A 16,428-nucleotide genomic window follows, 5' to 3' on the forward strand; every position below is an offset into this window, starting at 1 on the left:
CTGCAGGCCTGTGTGTTGCATCTTTACAGAGTGGAATTTGTATTAATGGTGCTAATGGAGTCCTGCTCCATCTCCTGGAGGGAGTATTAAAGAGCCGCGGTGTGGGAGGAGAGCTGGAGGCTACTGGGAGTGTCTGAGAGCACAGAGCTGGACTCTTGGGATTCGGAACACATCAAGCATTGATGAGGAGCACTCACTGACTGACTGACTGCATGACTGACTGACTGACTGACTCTCTCTCTCTCTCTCTACCATACTCTCTTTTCAGACATGTTTTTTTCCCTCCTCCCTTCTACATTTGTGTCAGTGTGGTTGGAGGTGTGTTTCTGAGTGTACCTGCTTGTTGAGCATGTTGCTGATGCATAATAGAGTTGCTGTCTTTGTGTTGCGTCTGTTATTGCGAGGCTTTCCCATGTTTATCCTAATAATTAGGCTGGTTTTGGGGGTTTAATTGTATCGGATTCAGTTTGGGAGCACCCTCTAGAACTTTTTCTGCCAAATCTTTTCAATTCAATGTTAATTTGTTTAATAAAACCGTTCATGTGACCGTCTGTTTGTCTTGTATCACTTGTGGTTCCTTATGTTGTCTCACATTAAAATAAAATCATAAAAGAATGTTGGAAAGGATTTCCATTCATTTGTTTTAATTTCAACATGTTGTGTTTTAGCAAATACTGAAAGCAGCAGAACCGAGTACACTTTAATATCTGTTTATTTATCGCAAGTAATATGGTTATTGCAATATTCAACAGCATTATATTTTCCTCATATCGCGCAGCCCGAGTTGGGACACAGGATAATGTAATACCAGAAGAGAGAAATACAAAAGTTTCTAGAAAGTGTCCTTTTTTCATAAGCTTATGACATTTTCTCCTTCCTGTTCGGTTTATTGTTGTGTGTTCTAATTCTGTCCTCAACCTCCTTTATGTGTGGTATTAACATTAGATCTTTACCTACCCGAAAAAAAAAAAAAAGTTCATCTAATCACGAGCCTTTGTATTTTCACCTGGGGGTTAATGAGCATTCTCGTTAGCACGATGGTGCAGCTGACGGACTTGTCAACAAACGTGACGTGTCCCCTGCAAGGGAACCAATGCCGTCCTGCTTACTTGTTCTGTGCTTTGCAGTTTCAGATAGCAGGAAATGGTGGAATTAGGTGACTTGTTGAGCAAATGTCTTCCTTCATATGTAGCCAAACTGGACAGATGGCTTTTCTGGCTGATCCAGTTTAGATCAGATTGCAATGTGTTTTTATGTGCGTCTTTTTATTCAGATACATAAAGGTTGAATATATATTTACATGCATTTTTACTTGTTTTTCTCTTTCTCTTTTTCTCTCAGGTGGCTCAATGGCCCGAAAAGGAAGAGGAAGAACAGCCAATGTTCGTTGAAGAGTATGACTGGTGAGTAACTGATGGGTGGTGTTTTGATAATAGGGGTGGGGGGGGGCAGGAGAGAGAGAGACTTTCTAAAGCAGCGCTGCAGTGGCAGCTATAAGCAAACAAACCTCCACTTTCGTACCTGAAGTGTGAATGAAGTCTGAATTTTTTTCTTTTGTCTCTTTAGAAACACACCTCTCCTTTTTAGAGAATAAAAGCTCTCCAAATGCAGGGAACCTTTCATTTAGAAAAGCTATATTTTGATTCATTTTTGTGTTCTTAGAAACTTTTTATCAAAGGAATATTTTAGCTGTCAGCCTCACCACAGTGAATGCATGCAGTTGAGTGACTGCACAGAAGCTAGTGGTCCAAAGAGAAAAAGTAAAACAAATCTTGGCATCTGTCATCAATAAACGAAAGCCTTGTGCTTTGTCTGCTTTCTTGTTGGACGCAGCACGTTGTCTGAGTGACAGCTCCAAATCCCCCGAGCTGAAAGAAGCGAGTAAAGAAGGTAAGAGAGAGTGATGGGGACGGAGGTAGGGTGGGAGGAGCACCAACATAAAAATCTACAGGATGGTTGATTTGGCATTCATAAAATATACTGTATATCTCCCAAGGCCGGTCCTCTCCACAGTGAACTCGCTTATTGCCTGCTTCTCTGCATCACTGCTGGAATCTTGTAGCACATTCTACCTGCCACGGTTCATTTCAACTGGGAGAGTATGACGATATGTCAGCCTGCTTGCATGGGATTGAATTACAGGCACTGTAATGATGTCACCTTTTTCCTGCGGTAGAGTGGGCCCTCAGCCAGACTTTGGATGCTTCAACAGGCTTCCAGGACACTAAAGAGTCTAACGTGCATTGATGTTGGTCAGTGTTTCGACCACATTCACAGCTCATAATCTGGATTAAGCAAAGAAGCATATCCCTGTCAAATCACTAAAGAGGTATATTACATGTGAAATAAAAAAAAAAAAAAAAGCACTTTACTCTGAGATGACTAAATCGATTCTAGTGTTGAAATGATTAGTGAATGAATTAGTGGACGGACAGAAGATTATTCGACAAATTTAAAAGCTACACTTCGCAGTGAGTGACACACCCACAGAGAATTATGAGCTGACTCTGCAGTTCCACTGAGCGTTTTAGCATCTTTAAGCTCGTCGTTTTAGTTTCACAGTTCTGGTTCACTCTCACTGCTTTTAACAAACTTGTTTCCAGCGGGCAGCTGTTTTTCAGCATCAAACGGCAGACGGACACATTTAGCAACAAGCTGGTGAACATAGTGGATCATTTTGCAGCTAAAGAGAGAGCAGCCAGATATTTTGTTAGGAGTTGGTAGAGACCAAAAACAGAGGAGGGTAAATATTTGTCAGCTGGCCAGAGACGTCAAATGAATGCTAATTTGCACCATGTCTGCTGGATGTGTGAACTGGCAACTGTTTGCTAAGACATTTAAACAAGTTTAAAAGGCGATAATATGTGTACGGCTATGTTGTCAGCTTGACGTATGCATGCCGCTGTGGCATCATATTAGCCTGACAAGACAGACCCACATCCAGATGTTGGGTCTGGGAACTCACCATTGGCACGGCTCAATCCGAGGGGCGGGATAAACGGTTGTCTTTCAAATTCCCTCTACATGCGATAGGACAGCGCTACAACCAACCAGAGCAACGCTAGTTGATAGATTAAACTTTTGCCGTATCCGGTCGGCAAAACTCCGAACACATCTTCTTTGTTTAAGAATGACTTCAGTGCTGATCTCCAAGTCTTCCAGAGTCGCGGCCAAAGCTGATTCCAAAGACCGCCGTTCGCCAGCAGCAGCGGCCGTCTTCTTTGTTTTCAAGTAGCAGGGAATTCACGCGGAACCGTTACAACTCTGGCGTCTTTATGTTAAGCCCGCCCACCAACTCTATACGCGATGTGATTGGCCTGACCAGAATTTGTTTTTTCCAGCTCGCAAGCCAACGAAGAGTTGCTAGACTTCTCTGGCTGCAAATTACATTTGCTTCCGCTTTGCGTCTAGCATCATATGGAATATACATGAAAAGCAGCTTTAACAATCAATGAAGTTATTTTTTTGTAATTAAGTTAGTACATTTATTAAATAAGTTTTACTTTCTACTTTTTAGCAAATGTATACTGTCTCAGATGATTGTAAATCAAATCACTTTGTCTTAAGACATAATAAGCAATTTGAACGTGACAGTTTAAATAATAATTAAATAATAATCAACTAATCAAAATAAATCTATAGATTAATTGAAAATAGAAATGTTGCCGCCCTCGTCCATTTTCAGCCATATATTACTACTGTAATCTATCCCTTTTTAACCCTATGAGATCTAAGGGCATTTTCCCATAGCTTCTTAAATTTACCTTTTAAATGTAATATAACTGATCTCCATGTGTTATATCAGAACATCAAAATGTTCGGAACAAACTCAGCTTTTTCTAGAGCAATGTGTAAAGCGATAATTTGGCGCTTAAACGTTGATGTTCGCTTTTTAAAAGTCCTAAAATCTCTTTTGAAAACCAACCTTATTATGTGTGTTTCGGTGCTTGAAATGAGTTCACCAAAGTCTTAGCTTATATATATGATTAAAATAGTAAATAAATGTCTGAAAGGACATTTTGTAATATCGCTTTTTGAGTAGGAGTTTTGTCAAACATCGTTTAGACGCGCCGGTGCGTCTTTCGTCCTCAGAGGTTAAAGTAATCAATGAAAAATATTTGAAATGTGAGTGCCAGTCAGGAAAGGGACAGTAAACACAGCAGTAGTGGCCGCACTAGATTCTGTCCAACAGCTTCCGTGTACAGTTTCCTGTGCCCTGACTTTGTCAGTGTTTACAGTGTCGAATGTCACCTCACTGTGCTGTTAACATGCAAGGACCTCGGAGCAACAGTCCCGAGACTCCTTCAGGGACCTGACGCCACGCGGATTCACACGCTTTGATCAAACCAAATGGCAGATGTTGTGTTGTAAAACTTTTGAAGACAAAATATTTTCTTGACTCAGCCACGCCAGAAAAGAAATCTCCTTCCCTTTCCTTGGTTTTTGTTGGTGGAGGTTTTGCAGGGCCCGTCATGTGAATGGCAGTTAGCCAGAGCCACAGAGCTGCAGCGGTATTGATTTTGGGCTTGGCTTCCAAACACAGTTCTCAGCAGACTGGCTCAGGGATCCGGCTGCTGCTGCTCGCCCTGCCAACACACTGAAGCTGACACTTTTCCTATATGATCGTTCTCTGATGTCCTCGTTATCTTTCCTTTGGCCTGTTCCTCTTCTCCTTCCTCTTTTCCACCTATTCTCCTCCTGCGTCCTCCCCCACGTGTATTCATTTCTTGTTTTCTTTTGGCCTCAGTGTTTTTCTTTTTCCCTCTCTCAAGGATGAGGTGTCTTTCTATTCCATTACTTTTTATTAGCAAATACGCTTTTCCCTCCATATTTCACAGACGTTTTCACTTGATTCTTTTTTTCCCTCTCCACCTTGATTCCTTTTATTCTCTCCGTCTAAATTCATATTTTGTTTACTAATGGGTTTTCCTAATCAAAGGAAAGAGCCCAAGAGCTTTTCAGTGATATGTATATCTAAATCATTTTGGCCAAAATGTCACTTCTGCCCCTTTGGCACTCGCTGCTGTCTTTCCCTCCTTTTTCTCTCTTTCCCACCATCCTCTTTTTGCCCTCCCTCTTTTCCTCTAAAATCTGTTACAAAGCCAAAAGGCAGAGCCCAACTGACACTGCCAGTCACAGTGCTCACCACGCCTCGGGAAACACACACACACACACACACACACACACACACACTCTAGCATATATGTCATGAGAACGTCAGGCACATATATGTACAGAATGTACAAAGCCCCTCTGCCGGGGGGGGGTGTGTGTGTGTGTGTGTGTGTGTGTGTGTGTGTGTGTGTGTGTGTGTGTGTGTGTGTGTGTGTGTGTGTATGTGTGTGCCTTGCAGTGTACCATCTCCTCCCCCTCCCAGTTTCTTAGCTATACTGGAAATCTATTTCCTGTGTCTCTGTGCTTGCTGCCTCTGTTTAACTGGTCTTGTAGGCAGTCATTTGAAAAAGAACAAACTTTCCTCTTTCCTAGTTTAAAGTAAAGGCTGCAGTGGGAGGAAGACGAGTACAGAGAGGGAACAATTCAAATACTCTATACCAAGATATAGACCAGTCTACACTGATGTTTAGGGAAAACCACATTCTAATAAAGACCCAATCTGTAATGTTGTGATCACGTATGTTTATATATGTAATTGAAGAGGATGTGTGTCATAATTTAAAACAAAGAGCTGCCTTAAGCAATAGTTTACAAACACTGCTTATATTATAAACCTTATACGCCAGCAGAAAACATTTAGGAAGATTTTTAGGAAACTTGGGTATTTTTCAACCTGGGCCCTATTTTCCATGTTTTTGTGTCTAAGTGACTAATGGGGATGACAATTTTTGGAATTGGTCCAGCATTGAGTGAGATCGCTGCAGTTGGCAGAGGCAAAACAAGCTACAATCTAAGTTAATAGGGCAATTGTCCAGCTTGTATTTCCCTTCACAAAAGTGCTCGTTTTGCCGCTGACAGACTCAGATTAATATTCTAAGTGTCTGACAACATTATGGAAAGGATTTCTAAGGAGGTCAACCATTCTGTTAAAGAGTAAGATCCTTTTTTTTAATCATCAGTGAAATTGCATTCGCTAAACCAACCAGACTCCATTTAAATAAACAGTAATTTTAGCATCGTAAAAAAACACTTCATTCAAAGTCGACAGAAACTAAATAATACTATGAAAAGACATTTTGGGTCGTCTTTCCACTTATCCAACCATCACAACTCTAGTTTTGATTGAAATAAACACATAGCTTATCGATTAACATGTGAAAATATGTTTGCTCTATACACGCTAAAAGTATTGCTTTTTTAAATGGGGTCTGGTGGGTTTAGTACTAGCACTAGCACTGTTTAACCAGAGCGGTTTCTGGTTAAACAGAACGGTCTTAAAGAGGTTTTAAAGGTCTATCTCTGTAGGGATCCTTTCCATAATGTTGTCAGACACTTAGGATGTCTGAGCCTGTCGTGGCAAAACAAGCACTTTTGTGAAGGGGACACAAGCTGGACAATTGCCCTATTAACTTACATTGTAGCTTGCTTCGCCGTTGCCAACTGCAGCGATCTCGCTTAATACTGGACCAGTGTCAAAGATTGTTGTTCCCATCAGTCACTTAGACACAAAAACATGCTGGGGGGTGCGCCGACCACTACTGTAGCTAATGCGCTTAGTATGGATGAGTACCTCAACTTCAAAACATGTAAACTATTCCTTTAAGTAGTTGTAGTGTGATACTGATGGGATACAAATGTTGTGTATTGGTATGTAGAACATCTTCAATGAAAAAAATAAATACATATTATTCAGTGTAACGTTGTCTTTGCCCTTGGTTCTCTCTCTCTCAGGGTACATCCCCAGCTACCTCGAAAAGGATGAGCCATGTGTGGTGTGTGGCGACAAGGCCACAGGTTACCACTACCGCTGCATTACCTGCGAGGGTTGCAAGGTACACACACACACACACACACACACACACACAAAATCCCAGAGTTTCAGACACAGCAGGTTCATAACCGACATAGTGTATCTGCCAGAAAACCTGATGATGATCTGCATCTACACACAGTCACATATTTGACACACAGTCATGCACAGACACACACACACACACACAAAAAACACACACTGAAGCAGTCACTTCAAAGTAAGCACACACCAAAGGTCAAAGACACATTGTGTACAGCCACAGAAAGATGATATACCAACATATTTGTCACTCTGTCACGTCAGCGCTCAGCTCTGCCATTTGTCTTCCCTGCTGTCGGTCGGCTTCTGTTCATGTTTGTTCATTAATGACATTTTAAGGCGCAGCTGAATGGATTGTGGTTAAGCTGAGGTGGCATTGATGTGCTTGACGTATGATTGATTGGTCAACCCTAAAAAAACAGAAATATATGGGGTAGTTTGTTTTTGGCATTCTTCGTCAAAACTTCCCTAATAAACTTTTCAGCATATTGTAATTCAAGTGGTCTCATTAAATAGACTTCTGCACCTCCTCTTTGCTCTATTTTCAGGCTTTAGAAAATGTAGCCTGTGACAGAAGACTTTGGCCAATCACAGGTCATTTCAGAGATAAAGTATTGTTCCTGTTGGCTGTTCTGCAGATGAGCATGCCCATTGCTTCGGTGATAGTTATACTAACTGTGGCCAAAGGCTCAGGGCTGCAGCTAATGCAAGGCTAAACCATTAAGATGCCAAAAGAACCAAGTTGTGTAAAAATGTATTTCAGTTTGTTGTCCAGGAAGCAGACATTGTGAAACTGTGGAAACAGTTGGGAGAGCATTTTCTCTACTGTTACTGTATGATACCAGTGCATGCCTTGCTCGTCTGATGGGAGGGGCTGGACAGAGAGGGGAGAGAAATTCTGGTGTTATTCTTGCTTTCTACCTACTGCAGCTTTAAAGGCATCAGATTCATGCTAATTATTCTATTTATCAATCTATGTGCAGTCAATAATGCAGGGATATCTTCACTCGGCAAAATATTTTTTTAATCAAATATTGAGGCTTATTTCACAGATATAAATTAATTTCCAGCCACAATTTGTTAAACCCTCTCCTATGCTGTTTGCCTAATTTCCTTCCAGCAGTTATCATTCTTGAATGTTAACATTTACACCAATTGCCTCAGATTTGGTAGCAAGTCAGGTACTGGCCAACTTAGAAAGTTGTAATTTCTGAATTAGTTTTATCACACAGAAGAAGCAGCAATGATAATTAAAATGTCTGCCCTGGGCGCCTGGGTAGCTCACCTGGTAGAGCGCGCGTCCATATACAGAGGCTCAGTCTTCAACTTAGAGGCCGCTCGATCGGTTCCGACCTGCGGCCCTTTGCTGCATGTCATTCCCCCCTCTCCCCTTTCATGTCTAAAGCTGTCCTGTCAAAAAAAAAAAAAAGGCCCAAAAATGCCATAACAAAAGTCTTAAAAAACATTACCACTGTGACAAACAGCAGTTGTAGACTCAAAGTTTTCATCCCTTGTTGTCAGTCTCCTGTCTTCAGCCTCACCCTCCTGTCTTTTTATATGCCTCTCTCCCTCTATATTCCTCTACTTTGTCTACAAACGTCACTGAATGTCTGTCTCTCCCTCTCCGTCTGTCTCCAGGGTTTCTTCCGTAGGACCATACAAAAGAACCTCCACCCCAGCTACTCCTGTAAGTACGATGGCTGCTGCATCATCGACAAGATTACCCGCAACCAGTGTCAGCTCTGCCGCTTCAAGAAGTGCATTGCAGTGGGCATGGCCATGGATTGTGAGTGTCGCACCTACGTAGTTATGCACACATGCAAATTAACTCACACAATTGTAGTGATGCAGTATTAACGCAGGGTGTGAGGACTTTAAATAGAAGCTGCAACTTTCGACTATATGCAGACTTTAGGCATCACGCCAACTAATTACATCTATTTTGCTTTCTTCTCCTTAACACTCTTTCTCTCTCTGGGTATTTTTCCTTTTTCTCCCCCTCCTGCTTGTCTGCCTCCCCCCATCTCCTCCCAGTGGTTCTGGATGACTCAAAGCGGGTGGCTAAACGGCGTCTGATTGAAGAGAACAGGGAGCGGCGCAAGAGGGAGGGAATGGTAAAAACCCTCCAGAACCGTCCAGAGCCCACCGACAGCGAGTGGGAGGTGATCCACCTGGTGACAGAGGCCCACCGACACACCAATGCTCAGGGCGCACAGTGGAAACAGAAGCGCAAATTCCTGGTAAGAAGGCATACATCAATAGGCAAAAGTAATGTACAGATGTATGCACTCGTGTACATTTTGAATCTGCCAAAGAGTTGACGATTCACCACAGGAAACATTCATTTATTATGATTGTATGCACTTTTTTAAAGGCCCCATGGCATGAAAATGTCATTTTGAAGTTTTTTAACATTAATATGCATTCACCCAGCCTGCCTATGGTCCCCCAGTGGCTAGAAATGGTGATAGGTGTAAACCGAGCCCTGGGTATCCTGCTCTGCCTTTGAGATAATGACAGATCTGAATCTTGCTCCTTATGAGGTCATAAGGAGAAAGGTTACCTCCCCTTTCTCTGCTTTTCCCGCCCAGAAGATTTGGCCCACCCATGAGAGAGAGAGACATCATGGCTTTCAAACGAGCAAAGTGGCAGTTGGTCAAGGCCACACCCCCACCCTCCACCTTGCCCCCCCTCTCTCCTCCTCAATAGCTACAGACACAGAAATAGCACATCCTAAGGAAAGCTCATTGTGGGACTGGCTCTAGTGGCTGTAATTCTGCACCAAGACTGAATTTCAGGAAAGAGACTTCAGATACAGTATTAGGGGACCACTAAGGTCTATATAAAAGAGACTTCAGATACAGTATTAGGGGACCACTAAGATCTATATAAAAGAGACTTCAGATACAGCATTAGGGGACCACTAAGGCCTATATAAAAGAGACTTCAGATACAGTATTAGGGGACCACTAAGGTCTATATAAAAGAGACTTCAGATACAGTATTAGGGGACCACTAAGGCCTATATAAAAGAGACTTCAGATACAGTATTAGGGGAGCACCATGTCATGGGACCTTTCAACATATTTTCCAATCAATATTATCAATCATTGAAATCAAAATGCCAGTGATAGCACTCTTATATTATTATTATTATTATTATTATTATTATTATTATTATTATTATCAAAAGAGATAGACAAAGCACTTGCATAGAAAACAGCACCATTTCTAAAGGCCACCTTCCACTTTCTGCATCTAAGGGGTTGCAAGGGTTCGCAATGTCGTTATCTACCCAATTCTGCAAGGGAGTGTATGTGTGTGCACATCCTAGTCTGCAGACACCAAATGTGACTTAAAACAAAACTGCTGCATGTCCGTTTTGGGACTAAATCTGCCCCTGAATTAGTTTCCCTTCTTGCTGTTGCACATTGTTTTGTCTGTGACTGAACAACCTTAATGGATTTCTCAAAGTTGCATCTACAGGCAATTTTTAGAGTTGCCAATTAACCTGCCCATCATGTCTTGGGACTGTGGGAGCAAGACAGGGATCAGAGGATACAATAAATCTGTTTCATAGGACAGCAGTAACAATTTCTTCAAGTACTAAGGATGGGTTGACTCTACAGGAACATTAACCCTCTTTAAGTGCAAAAACACTCAACAAACAGCTTTCCCAGGGGGGTCATTTCACGCTGTAAACTATTTAGTGCTGCTTTATTGTTTGTGCTTCAATTTCCCTGCCTTTAACCACATCAGAACGGAACAGAGTGGCAATATGGATTATATCCTCACACAAACATGAATGCTATGTAAAAAATGGTAAGATTTTTCTTTTTATCTGGGTGAGCTGAGGCTTTTTTTCACATAACTGACTATCAGAGTAGCTCTTTATGACTTGTTTGCTCTGTATTCCCAGCTGTCTGTTTCTGTCCCTCTGTCTTTATTCCTCAGTTCTCTCTGGCATTTTGGAGGTTTATTCATCCTAATCTTTTTGGGCTACCTAATTCCCTTCATAGTTTCTATTAATACCGCAACACAATTTTTTTTTCACTCTAATCTGTTTCCGTCTTCATTTCTTTGTTTCCTACCTTACTTTCCCCCTCTATTTTGTCCGTCTGTTTTCTGTTAGCTCCCTTCTTATCTCAGCCAACGCAAATCCTCCTCATGAGCGCTCATCTTTCTCTCTCCCTCAAACTGTCCTCCAGCTGCGATTGTGCTCCGATTTATCCTGGACAGCCACGCCTGGTATCAGTCTTCCCTCATTGCACACAGACAAACACAGACAGACACTGACCTCATGTTTTTGGTCCAAGATTATCTAAGGTGCTTACCAGATTTTACCCTGTGTTCCTCGGGTCAAATTTCACCCGTTTTCAAAGTTTCTTTATGAAAAATATGGGATTCTTTCAACCAAATTGCCAGAAAACATGGATGGTTCCATACACGAAATAAGGTGTGATTATCCATCAACATACGTTTCTCTGATCTTAACTATTACTCAAAATTATTCCTAATTTCTGGGGGGTTTTAACTCGAATATTAGATATAATTTACAATAAATTAGGTTTATTGACCATTAAATCCAAAAATAAGTGTAAAGCTAGCGGTAATAAATTGGAATTAACTACAAAGTTGTAGAAAGTCTGTCTCTAGAGCACGGCTTGCAAAAACCAGGATTAGCACAGCAATCCATGCTACTGTGACATACTGCATATGTTAGCCCTGAGCTTGGTTCATCTAAAAGGATAAACCGTTCTATTTTACACAGGATTCACCCACAAACCGGGCTCTGGAGGGCGTAGCTACTGAGCCCTGAAAATCTGAATTTACATGCTAAGCTGAGCCTTGCCCGTCCTGTGGGGACATCAGCTATAAAACGGCAGCAGTGACACTGCTCTTCATACTGTACACTGTGCTTTAGCTTGCAAATGACTACTCAAATGACTTACAGTAAGCTCTGCGTCAGCTCAAGCTAAAGACTGCAGAGAAGAAATTACGTTAAAAGTGCCCTAAATTAATTTAATTCAATACATTGAACAAACAGTGTGCTGATGCATGTGTGTCAGGCTTGAAAATAAATACCGCCAGTAGACTTTAAATTGATGAGTGAACGATGTGATAAAACAATTAAATAATACTGGGACTCATGAGTACCCAGAAGTGCAAGGATACGTATAGAGTTCTTGGTAAATATATCTGGAAAGAGAGAGTTTCACATGACACAAACATTCTCACCTGCACTTTGATCTAAATGCATCTATGAACTCATCTATTGAATTCATAAGATGCATCAGATGCAACCATTTTGCTTCTGAAAGAGCCTAAATTGTTTTCAGGTGTGGATTCGACAAGACAAATAGACAAGTATTTTTGTCAATGCAAACTGTAAAACGTCACATAGTTAGATTGATACTGTAGATTACATCATTATTATCGTAGATGGATTTTTCAGGACTACATTCATATCGTGAATACCTCCCATCGTAATACATCATTCCTTTGGTTTCACTACCTGCTAGTCTATATTCTCGACATTGTGCCCACGGTAGTTCCGCCGGATGTCCTTGTTATCGGCCGGATGTTTGTTACCTTCCGCTTTCTTGGTGTTGGAATTTTAAACTCTGGTGGATTTCTGAGGACTATGGTCTAACTGCTCCTCAGATCTCTGCAGGGTAAATCCAGACAGCTAGCTAGACTATCTGTCCAATCCGAGTTTTCTGTTGAACGACTAAAACAACTTTTGAACGTACACGTTCCACAAAAACAAGTTCCTTCCCGATGCTATTTTGAAGTGGCACTGTGGCTCCGTCCGGTGCTTAGTGCCGCCCAAGACGATTGTGATTTTTTTTAAAGAAATGCCGATAAACCAGAGCACGTTTTTTTCCCATCCCGGAATGCGGGTGTGGACCAGGCCAGACCCTCCTCCGCGACACTGTGGAGGAAGGTCTGGCAATGCGAGACTACTACTGTAGGTGGGCAGGACAGTTGACTCCATTCGCTGTCATGTTCCTAGAAAACTCACATCATTGAAATCTGCTTCACTCATGAGTCTTGCCCATTGTATTATTTGGCTGAGCCTCCAGATCTGTAAGAACATACTGGTCTGCATTTACAATTACACAATAATCTCTCTGTCACACTCTGTGGTCAGGCAACTGGAAACAAGAGATTCACAGGCAAATTCACAAAAGGACTGTGCGGCTGCACAAATAAGACAAAAAGTAACCTCTAACTGCACTGCCAAGCAAATAGCGTATTGTTGCTTCTGTGCTATTTACGCACACATATTTAAATAAGGTAATATGCAAAATTGGCCCCTTTCTATGCAAATGAGTTCTTGCAGTGATATCATTAGCGACTTCAGTGAGTTGGTTGTAATGTAGTGCATTCATAATGACTGTCCTCTGCTTCAAATCATGCCATCTTCTTTTACAGTCTGAAGATGTGCAAACCCACCTCATAGAATCAAATGCCAAACGATGCAAAAATATGCAAGAAATTAATAATAAATTTACTTTTTTTGCTAGCGTTCATGCATGTCTTCTTTGAGACATAACTACAATACACATGATCATACAAATGATTAACTATGTATGCAAAATTGTTACCTCACTCTGATATGCATGTAACTATCCAGCTACTATCTTGCGAGCAAAGGTCAGTCCCCGTTTTACGCTCCACGTCTTTTATTTACTTTTCCAGGCCAAGTGAAGCATAAACTACTGGCAGCTTTTCAAATCACACACATCTCCTCTTTTCAGTAGCTCATCAACATGAGCATTTGCTGTTGGTCAGAGCAACATTGGGTCGAAGAGACCGCTCACCTGGCTGTTGTAAAAATGTTCTGCTCGGCTATTCAGAAACTAAATTGAAAAGAAATTTGAAATAAACTTGTCTGATTCAGTACATGGAGGACATATGGTTTTGGTTTAATGCAGACTTTCAGAATTAGAGGTTAAAAAAACAGCATTTTCAACTACGTACACGCAGTTCTGCAGTCACGAGGTGATCTTATCTTCTCATCATGCAGCCACATTTCTCTTCAGTGTTATTGAGCATATTATTACCAGATGATTTATATCAATATTTTCTCCGAAATAATGACCTGTGGTTCCGATGTCTATAATCCATTGGAATTGGAGTGTGTGGGGAGTTTTGGGATTAAAGCTGAGTTTAGGAGCCAGACATCTCAGTAACCATCGAGTTATTTTGTATTGATCAACAATCCATCAATCAATGATGTTTTCTTCTTTCTATAATGTAAAACAAAACACATAATACTATTCATAATCTAAAATGTATCTTTATTACATAAAGCATGAATCAAGTGTACAGTTTGATGCACAATGCTGAAATCAGAGCCAGATGAAAAGTTTTCCTTTCTCCAGCTCTACTACTGGAACAAACCTTTCCAGGAATAATCCATCTGATAAAAGGTCAAGAGTTGAAGCTCACCACATGACCGATGAGGGAAATCCTTTTTTTTCTCCTCAGAATTCAGCAATTTCTAACTTCCAGTGTATACTGACTGGAGTTCATGTTAGTACAAATATCTTGTGCCTCTTTTGGGACACTTTGTTCCTTTGTTTTCTATAGAAAAGAGGGTTTTTTTTTAGGAATGCTTAACCCACATTGAGACTCGTGCTATTCCCCCACAATGTTTAGCCTCCCCCGACCAACCTGCCTGTACAGCATCAAAGACATAATCCCTTGCCAGCTCTGCAGGCAAGTATTTCCCCTGGATGCCACCCAGATGGCCAGGCAGTAAATAAACATACATCAACAGTCGCAGGGAAATCTCATTAGTCCATAAGAAAGCCCATATGAAAATGTGGAGAACATATCACAAACAATAATGTATGCCCGTGCACTGCATCATCACACACATTTTGGTAATTGCTTGAGCTCCAGAAACACTATAATTGAGACATTTCATTTTATATGAAATCATTGACATAGTTGCTTGCCTTTTCATTAAAAGTAGTAAGCATAATGCTCACTTAGCAACGCTTTCAAGGGAAATTTGTTATCTTAAATTTTAAGTGTCATTTCACCACAGAAGGCTTGTATCATGCGGACGTGCTGACAGTGTTGTTGTCATTACTTAGAATTCCTCATGGGGGCGGCAGAAACTACGCACTATAGCTATAAACCTAGGTGATCCACAGACCTCACCGTGTCTTTGAGACTATATTCTACTGAAGAAATGGTCCCTATGAAAACGTGTTGACAATGAGGTCTGGATTATTGAGAGTTTCTGAAAAGAGATACTGATGTTGATTTTTTTTAAATTGCCATTTCTCAGTGCCGTGAGCACCTCCGGTGTATTGGGGTTAATGCAGAAATCTCAGGTATGTCAAAGTTTCGTGGCTCGATGCCACTGAAGGTTAGTGAAAAAAGAGTTTAAAGGTGACAGTCGTGTTTCTAAGCTTCTCTGCTCGCCGTGCATTTAGCAGCTCTAAACTTCAGCCTCTCTCTCTGTCTTCTCTCTCCAGAGAGCTATTTTCTCAGCACTGAAAGGGAAAAATGCCGCTGACCTCCACCATGGAAGCAAATGCTTTGTTTGGGCTCTCACACTACGAGAGTTGCAGTCCGTCAAAGTGATTACTACGACTATTTAAATTTTCCATATTTGTTTAGCTGCACAGCAAAGGAAATTTGCACAGATTCACAGAATCCTTCTCCCTCTGGATTATGATTGATGGCTCATTGTGTGAGGTCATTATTCCTATACCTTTATCTCAGCCCCGGCTGAGAATAAATTACTTCGGCCTTGACACACACTTTATTCAGTGGAGCGTGAAACAATATTTTTCATAGTGACATAGTCTCCATTAACACAACTCTGTAAACATATGTATTACTGATCTGCAGTTCCCCGCCACAGTCCTCCTCTAAGTAAACGCTATCTATCAGGTGACATGTCCCATTCCTCTTACAGAACACAGTCTGCTGTCCTTATCTGATAAATTGGTTTTAATTTGTCTCCCAAGACAAGTGAGCATTTTGTAGAAAGCAGCAAAAAAAAGGTTATACCGCTGTTTAAAACGGTGTTGTTTCCTTTGCTGTAATTTACTCTTAGCCACACATATTGATTATTCTATGTTATTGTATTCTTCTGTTCTCTTCAGTTCTAAAAACACACCCATACTCTCAATTGTAGCTTGTTCTAATGTACTCTATTGTTTTATCGTAGTGCTCTGTACTGTACTTCACGCCCTATGCACTTTTTCCTCTTTTCTTTCTAAAATAGGTTCTCCTTTCCTCGATCATGGCATAAGCACTTTAATTTTCCATTTAAATGATGGCAATATTCTGTATCTATATATAGATACAGGTAAATATTCTGTATCTATTTTTGTAAATGACTCCAAAACCAACAATGTGTTATTCTGTCTCTGAATACAAGCCTGTTGGTTCCTACTGAAGACATAAATCTTTAAAAATGTTGATTTTTT

At 41.0% G+C, this 16,428-nt stretch overlaps 1 protein-coding gene across 3 annotated transcripts in view; it reads left to right on the plus strand.

Moving 5' to 3' along the window:
* The window catches only part of LOC114547651 (thyroid hormone receptor alpha-B), a 34,406-nt gene that overhangs the window by 12,023 nt on the left and 5,955 nt on the right, over positions 1-16,428 (plus strand). For 2 of the 3 annotated variants that reach the window (XM_028566925.1, XM_028566926.1), the window contains exons 2-6: positions 1,342-1,403; positions 1,834-1,890; positions 6,847-6,947; positions 8,606-8,753; positions 9,002-9,207. In XM_028566925.1, the coding sequence (XP_028422726.1) occupies positions 1,342-1,403; positions 1,834-1,890; positions 6,847-6,947; positions 8,606-8,753; positions 9,002-9,207 (574 nt within the window). The remainder of the gene's footprint in view (positions 1-1,341; positions 1,404-1,833; positions 1,891-6,846; positions 6,948-8,605; positions 8,754-9,001; positions 9,208-16,428) is intronic. The other variant, XM_028566927.1, reaches the window with a different exon arrangement.

The sequence above is a fragment of the Perca flavescens genome, chromosome 21 (assembly GCF_004354835.1).
Source record: "Perca flavescens isolate YP-PL-M2 chromosome 21, PFLA_1.0, whole genome shotgun sequence".
Lineage (NCBI taxonomy): Eukaryota > Metazoa > Chordata > Actinopteri > Perciformes > Percidae > Perca > Perca flavescens.